General features: G+C 43.6%; 1 protein-coding gene across 2 annotated transcripts; it reads right to left on the bottom strand.

Annotated features, from left to right (window-relative positions):
- On the bottom strand, nucleotides 1–5,201 carry LOC115734872 (sucrose synthase 7). Of its 2 annotated transcripts, XM_048282297.1 has the most exons (17): nucleotides 4,949–5,201; nucleotides 4,678–4,810; nucleotides 4,118–4,272; nucleotides 3,731–3,923; nucleotides 3,495–3,613; nucleotides 3,176–3,392; nucleotides 2,932–3,027; nucleotides 2,651–2,827; nucleotides 2,440–2,556; nucleotides 2,165–2,331; nucleotides 1,857–2,081; nucleotides 1,202–1,768; nucleotides 988–1,126; nucleotides 783–904; nucleotides 604–636; nucleotides 254–393; nucleotides 1–192 (listed from the first exon to the last, which is right to left on the bottom strand). In XM_048282297.1, exons 1-16 carry the CDS (start codon nucleotides 5,047–5,049, stop codon nucleotides 255–257), a joined length of 2,700 nt encoding a protein of 899 aa, XP_048138254.1. In that variant the 5' UTR covers nucleotides 5,050–5,201; the 3' UTR covers nucleotides 1–192; nucleotide 254. The 2 variants fall into 2 exon arrangements, with proteins under 2 accessions (XP_048138254.1, XP_030521706.2); XM_030665846.2 differs by having other exon boundaries at nucleotides 1–393.
- Between the last annotated feature and the right edge of the window lie 3,114 nt (nucleotides 5,202–8,315).

Genomic DNA, 8,315 nt, shown 5'->3' with positions numbered 1-8,315 from the left:
AAGAACGAAGTTCTTGTCTTATTGATATCATCATGATGACGCAAACCTACGAGCGTTTATGATCTGTTCTTTACAAGAGATGCGCTTTACATCGCAACAGTTTTTTCTGATACAGTTTGCCCAGAAAAATCGAAAAGAAAATGACATTTTTTTTTTATTTGGTTATTGCGTCTGAGCACTATTCTTATTGAGTGCCGTCTTGGTATGACGACTTCAATGCTTTGCCGTGATGCCTCCCTCCCCCCTTCGCGAGGTCAATCTGAGAAATAAAGCCTCAACACGGCGTAGTATGACAGCAAAATGAATGTAATTGTGAGGCACCACCAATTCCAGGGGCAAAGTACTCGGTCCCCTATCCTCGAGTAGAGTGGCTTTTCCTGGAAATCTCCCACCCTGAGAATTAAAACCTTGTTAGCTCATCATAGCCTTCTGGGTTCTTCTATATTTGGCTTCCTTAACATAAGTTCCCTGAAAACTAGAACAGAATGGTGTGGTTTGTGCATTTGGTTGTGTGTGTGTGTGTGTGTCTCCGTGTACATTAGATTCCTCGGTAAATGGGATCGCTGTTCATTGCAATGCGATGGGTCGGGCAAAATTTCTCACCTTCGAAGCTCTGGTTCCGGGATCTTCTGGTCACTGAAAATTGTAAAGTGTTAGCTTGCATTCTAGAGAACTTCAATGTGCTTTCATGCTTTATGTTTCAGCACTTCGTTGTTAAGTGACGGTGCACGTCATGCTTCCATGTTGTCATTTTGGTTTGCCAACAAAATCATGTCACTTGCCTAGGTTCTGGTGTCGCCTTCGGAGGAACTGTCTCTGGCTTTTGTGTTGGTTTTTGGGGTGCGCTCTCCACCGCCGCCACTTGCTCTTGGGGTTCTTCGATAGGGATTGGAACGTTCTTCGCCTGCTTTCGTAGCTCAAATTAATCAAACTGTCTTTTTCGAATCGAAAAGAAAGCCTTATAAGTCTCCAACTCAGATGACTCACCAAGTTCCGGAAATGGAGACTGTACATCATATGTATGTATCTTGTCCTGGCGAGTTTCTGTTCCTTGTTCATATGCCTCCAAACTCCGTACATGGACCCCATGTTCAAGAGCTTCTTTGCGTAGATTTTCCACGTGTAGCTGCGAAGGAGCACGATCAAGGATCAAACAAATGTTTTGCACGATGAGTCGCAATGTTTTCTAAGTTATGCTTACCACTCGTTTATGCGCTGAAGGCCTCCTGTCGAGATCCTATTCCAATAGTCAGGCTCTTTTTTGCATTTCTCGAAGAAATCAGCGATCTTGTTGCTTGACTCGTCGCCATTGTTGGGATCAATGTGAAACCCTGAAACACCGTCAACAATAATTTCTGCAGGACCACCTTGATTAGTGGCGAATGTGGGCAATCCACAGTCCATCGCTTCAATGACAGTCAGACCAAAAGCTTCGTACAGAGCAGGCTGCACAAAAGCTCCTTTGGTATCAGCAACACAGCGGTACAGTTCTCCATTTCGATATCTGTCGGTTTGAGCTGCAATCCATCTGAACTGACCCTTGAGTTGGTATTTCTCTATCAAGGAGTGCATCTTTTTAATTTCCGCGATTTCTTCCCTATCTTTCGATTTTGCTGGGTCGAAGAATCCTGCTACAACAACGAGATTCACCAAACTTCTGAGCCTTTTGTTCTTCCCATACCACTCTGTTAGTCCAGTGATATTTTTTACGGTATCGAGCCTTGCCATCGAGAAAATGATTGGTTTCTTCCTATCAGCAAGAAAACCCCTGTCCACATATACAAGAGTTAACACTGGAAACATGCCTTAGAACCCAAATGTTCAAACCAATATAAACTAATCGGGATGGGACTAACAAATGCTCGTTGTTGTCCTCCTTTTTGTAGAGTAGTTCCTCGATGGCAGGGTGAAAAGCAGTCAGCCTCCTTTGTTTCTGTGTGTAGGGAAAGTACACAGATTGATCAGCACCCGGGGCAGCGATATTGAACTTCGGTTCGAAAACATTGATGCCAGAGACCACCCGACAAAGCCCCGGCATAGTAAACACTGTGTGACTTTCATATTGTCCGGGCCTAGTTTTGCTGAAGAAAGATAAATGTCATTAGCATCACTAGAAATACTTCGACCTACAAACTTATCAAATTTGAAGGATGCTAAAACTAACCTTCCAGCAATTTCTTGGTATGTGCTGGTAATGACAAAATCAGTCTGATTCATCGCAATCAAGTCCGCGGTAAATTGACATGAAAAGTGGTATTTTGGATCAATCTCCTTCCACTTGACGTCCGAGTCTTCGTACTTGGTCTTCTCTAGAGCATGAGCTATGGTACCCTGGATAGAGAGGAAGCCAACATGCAGCAGTAAACAACAAATCATGAGAATCGCAGGTCCTCCATTCGGCTTTGCAGCATTAGTCGCAAGAGAGAGGGAAATGGTAACCTGTGTTATTCCGAGTTTGCTAGCCATAAGAGAAGCCACCAGGTTCCCATCTGAGTAGTTTCCGATTATGAGATCCGGTTTACAATCCATGTGATCCATTATCTTCGCAGCCGCATCCTAATGAAATAACAAATGCATCAGAAAATTAGGCACCAACAATCATACGAACTAAAAGCCACTGATGAAGCAATGAGATCTAGAATATTTTTGCCTGAGCAAATCTCTCTAAGTAAGGATAGACGTCAAAACGGGACACCCATTGGCGGAGAATGACTCCTTTCGGCGTCTTGAAAGGGACCCGAAGAATGTAGGAGTGCTTTGTGTCCACGATAGGCTCCAACTCCTGGTTGCACTTGGTGTGTTTTGCATCCGGTATGAGTCGCGTGACCTGCATGAGTGGAACAGCATAAGATAAGACGAAGCAGGCATTTCTGTTGGTAAATTATCGACATCTAGAGGACTAATCTCTCTGTGGGCTTGTGAGTCACTCACCACAAGAATGTTAGGCTTCACTGCAAGGCCCTGCTGCTTGATTCTCAGGAGCATTTCTTCCTCTAAAGCCCTCACTTGATCTAGGATGTAAACCACCTAGAGAAATTGTGCAGCATAAGATTTCTCTTTATATCTTAGTCAGATTTGTGCCGTGAGAGTCTAGTCCCACTTTTCTCATGCATGAAGTGCCTTTTATTTTGCAGTTTTCTCTACATTTGACTCGAAATATCCACGTATATAGTACCTGGCCACCGGTATCTGGCAACCCAAGGACGTCTGACTGGCCAAAGTAGCCATGGGGAGAGAATATAACGACGTTGAAAATCATAGGAAGCCTGCTAATGAACAAGTCCATTTTCTCCGGGTCCGGAGCTTGAAGCAACTCGGACAGAGTATGCATTGTCTCTTTCACTCGCTCTGCAGTATCGCCCCAACCTTTTTCGAATCCTAGTTCCTTGATCCTGGAAAACCAAGAGGAAAAAAAGCAAGACAGGTTTAGTTAATACTGTGAAAAGGGAGTATAAGAAATTTTCTTTCTGCAAATGTGAGAATAAATTGGTAACCTCTGCTCAAACTTCTGTACAGGTGCATCTTTGGGAAATGCGGACATGAATGCTTCAGCTGCTATCAATGCTACTTGAAGCTTCGACACCGTGTTCAAGTTCTGGTTAATCATTAGATTCTGAAAATTGGAACCACAATAGAACCCATCAATTCATTGCGCTATCATTGGTAAGTGTTGCATTATCCTTGGTTGTTTGTTCCGTTCATCACCAAATTGGCAGGTGTAAATGCTTACCTCTCCGTGATGGTTGAGGGCAAGCAAGAACTCAAGAAAAGACTTGGCACTTTGACTGTCCTTGCTTATCCTAGAGGTCATCAACTTTGTGACAAAGTTCAATCCGTTCCCAATAGAAGAAGGAAGTGCCATGCGAGGAGTGGTGAAATCAATGGCTTCGAAATCTATTTCCAGTGCGTTGTCGTCGTTTGCCCTGCACAAAGGACCAAATCGTTTCGAGCGATGAAATAAGATATTGAACTGGGCCTCACCACTATTGCAGCGAACATTTGCATTAATCATGACACGGCACTTCGCATAAAGCCATCAACATAGACGAAATGCATGATATAACTATTTCCTGAAAGTGATTCTCTTTGGGGATTCCTGGAGATCTGAGGCACGCACCAGTTCTCATCGAAAACCGTCTCCTTGTACTTCAAGTACTCTTTAGCAGTGATGCCTTCTACTTCAAGATCACCGGCATTCACCTTCACATATTCCCAAATACCAGGATTCGGTCTAACCGCCAACGCGACAGATGGGGGGACCACCGCTGCCTCCTGCAAAATCAGAGAACAGTAAATTCGACAAATGCTTGAGCATCAAATGATAGGAGTCAGAAATGCTATGCTACTTTGACAAATTCACGTGTAAATTTCAAACTCTTCAAGTTGCATCAGTCCCTGCTATTGCTATTTTAGGGACGTGGGTTAAACTGCAATCTGTTAAACATTCATCAATGCATGAGGGGAGTCATTTAAAGTGAAATCGAACAGGAACTGTAAGTCCAATCATGACTGGCAAAGGAACTTAGCGACTTTTCGAAAAGCTAAAATTTTGTTTGCCTATTAACCAAAATACGAGGATAGCAAGTCCAATTTGCGAGTGATCGGGCGCAGGTGAGCGCACAGGGTTCAGACGAGCCAGCAGGAGAGAGAGAGAGAGAGAGAGAGAGAGAGAGAGACCAGAGTGGAGCTAAGAATGAACCCGAGCTGGCCTTCAAGAACCTGAGCCCTTTCGACCTTGTCTTCAATTGACTGCTCCACCTCCTCCATAATCTGCTGGCGTTTCATCAACCTCTTCCCACCCGCCACAAACCTTCTCCAAACAAGAAACCAAATCATCAAACCAAGTAAGCTTCGCATATATCCATTAGATGCGCGCAAACAACAAAGAAAACCAAGCACCCATCCAGACCCACGACCACAAAAGTACCAAGCACCAAGTGATGATTACCTGGCAAAGCATCTCTTCATGTGGTACCTACTGGGCTTCATCGCATCCGGCATGTTGTCGGCCACCGAGTCCGCCCTCTTAATCCCTGAACCTGAGGCCATCTCCGCGATTCAAGAAGCGCAACCCCCGCAACGGATTTGGACTTCACAAAGGAGCTCTTGTTCTTGTTCTTGTTCATGCTTTGCCTTGACGGGAATGTGTATATATATAGCAAGAGGGGGGCTTGGGAGAGGGACGAAGAATGGATTGGGAGGAGAGAAGAGGGAGGAGGAGAAAGAACATTCTTTATTGAAATGAGTGGGAAGTTTCGAGGATTTAAACCAAGAAAGGAATTTTGGTGTGGCAGGAAAAACCGGCGTCAGAGGTTTTCCGACTGTCGGACGATATTCGAATGTTGGAGGGAAAAGAATTTGTTGGAACGTGTTCGTTTTTCTTCTGCCCCTGCAATGGACGACAATTTGATTCTTTTCTTCATCTACCTCTCTCTCTCTCTCGACGGAGAAGCACGTGAAAGAAGCAAAGAACGGCCGTTACGTCGCCCAGGTATGAATTTTAAGGAAATGAGACATGTCACCGGTGGTTTAGGGAGCATGGAGGCAAACTCGTTAGGAAAATGCTTTCAACGGGCTCAGGCTGAGCCGGGTCTCAGCACGGCCTGAGCCGACCCGAAACAAAACAGTACCGAGCTCGACGCGGCCCGACACTGGCCGGACCGGGTCGAGTCGGGCCAGATTCTGGTCTGGTTCTTTTTTCCTTTTTTTTAGAATCAAAATCAATTAACAAACTCATCAAATGAAAGAACGTAAAAAGAAAAAATTAAATTAAATTAAAAATAAAAAAAAATTTGTGTTAAAAAAAGTCGGACGACGACCCGGCTCGAAAAGGCCCCGAAAATTAAGTGAATTTTCGAGCCTGGTAGAGCCGGGTTAGCCTCGTCCGGCGCGGGCTTTGTTGACACCCCCGATCCTATCGGTGACGGTACAATCTCAACCGTAAATTCACAAGCCATCACTGCGTGTTTTGCATAAAACACATATTAATTGAGCGATCGTATAGTTAAAAATAATTGACACTACTGTCGGACTATCGGACTAGCGGCTCTCAACTCGTTAAGAAAAGTATTCCTTAATCGCTTCGACGCATTGCTCTCATTGGATTTGAACCGTCGAAGAAACATGAGACTTATTCAATAATCGCTCGCTGAAAATCAATTAAAATTGTTGAAGTGCATTGGAGCAATGCAATCGAAGCTTAACCGATTCATTCTTTTAAAATTGTTATTTTCGGTTCAAAGTGCAATTAATCGATCTTTGTACCGATTAAGGGCCACTTAATTAGCTTGATTCATATCTCCGTTTCTCGACAAGGATTTAATGCTCGCCAGATAAGAGAGGTAGAGAGCATCGGATGCATCTTGTATGCTTCTGAGGTCATGCGAAGAATATCAAATCACCGCTCGCAAAAGGAAAGAACCCAGTTAGGTGTTGCAAGAATTACTTTGCGTAACTATTCAAATTTGGTGGGAAAGGCTAAAAGTCAAGGAAAGAGTATAACCAGACCGCATTTCTATGTCTTGCGATTCGTGCATGCATTTGACAATGCATGATATAAAACTGCAATTCTTAAGTAATACGATGAGGTAATTATAATGTACTAAGAGCTTTATAGGTCTTATTGAATACCCCCCTTGGCCTTATCGCCATCTTCGTGCTCCCGTCCATTACTCGCGAGCTTTCTCACTCACTTGGCGGGTTGGTCCATGGTATCGCCTATTATTCAAAATGCACGTGGACAGGCTACCATCGAACTGGACTTCCATTGACAGTTGAAGGAAAAATTTTGTTAAGAAAAGAGCTCGGTTTGGGTCGAGTATGGGTTTATACAGGTCGGGTATGTGTCGGTAAAACTGTATCGCGAATGAATGAGTCAATATAAGTCGGAAACCTGTCACCCCACCTCTCTCTCCTCTCCGAGTTTACTCTACCTTTCTTCGCTTCTTCAACTTATGGATGGGAGGGATTTGACCTAGAACTCTCCTTCTCCTCTCTCTTTGGTTACTTTTCTTTTTATTTTCTCTTGTTTCTTGCTTTACTCTCCCACTCTAGATCCGGAAGCTTTACTCTCTCAATCTTAAATTTGAGAGTTTTCCTCTCCCGATCTAGTTCTAGATTTAGGATGTTCTAATGAATAAGTACTCCATCTCTAGCTTCATTGGTATTCACAACAGCTCTAGTGCCATATTTATGCTCGTTCAATACGTTTTTGTTGGAAGCTTTGGCACATTCTTACAAGTGTCAAATCCGAGCTTGTTCAACATATTTTTGTTGTTTCCATACAGTGATGTTGGGAACGCCGAAAATTGTGTGAAAGTTGTAAATACAAATGGAGATCTCGATGCATGCTTATCAATAATGATGATGTATGATTCGATGATCGGCCGCCAATCATTTTGTTTGAATGCAGTCACATATTTGATTTTCAAGGACGAGCGTGTGCTTAGCTCCGCTAACCATGCTGTGATGACATACATTGATTTTTGGATTTTCGTTTATTTTGCATGTCTGTAAGCTTACTTCGTTGTAATGATTTTTGAAACGTCTTATGGATTCTTTCGTGTCATTTTGATAACGAATGAAAACTTCCCTTTGACGGAAATCTATATATCAAATTATTAATCATCTTTGACGGGCGTGTGCTTGCTGCTGCCAACCATGATGACACACATTGATCTTTGAATGAGATGATTTTCGACCCGACCCAGCTTCCCAAGTCTAGCCCTGACCAAATGCAGCATCCCCGTGTGGATGAGCAACGTTCGGACCCGAGAGTAGGGCTGATTCAGTTTGCTGCGGCGGACTCGTCCTACTCCCAGGCCAGATTATATTCAGCATATCTTTTTTCTTTCCCTTTTTTTTGTTACTACTAGCGAGGTGAGTAGAGAGTCACATGCATCAACAGCGCAATGAAAAATTGGATTCTGGCAACGCCAAAGAGCATCATAAATAATTCAAAGAAAGCATTGAACGAAATGCCTGTGCAGAGCAAAAGCAATGACGTAGCCCGATTCAACAGTACATAAGCGTCTTGTGGCGTGTGGCCAAATCAAATCGTATCGTCATGACTAAGATGGACATGGTATATGAATGGACGGGGTAGCATAAGCTGAGCAAAAGCAATCAAGATCATGACCAGAATTGGGCGCTTAAAATTATCTACTTCATGTGTGAGCGCAGATGCCTGTAACATTCCGGAAGGAAGGAAGCTCGAAGAGAGATACAAATGCAGCCCCAGCAGACGACAAGACGTGGCGATGAACCACCCTTTTAAATATGATTTAACTGTCACTAGCTAGGCAACTGGCCAGCCT

Source organism: Rhodamnia argentea, chromosome 7 (assembly GCF_020921035.1).
Source record: "Rhodamnia argentea isolate NSW1041297 chromosome 7, ASM2092103v1, whole genome shotgun sequence".
In the NCBI taxonomy this organism is placed as follows: Eukaryota; Viridiplantae; Streptophyta; class Magnoliopsida; order Myrtales; family Myrtaceae; genus Rhodamnia; species Rhodamnia argentea.
The sequence above is the reverse complement of the archived record's forward strand: the minus strand, read 5'-3'. Positions and strand labels throughout refer to the sequence as shown.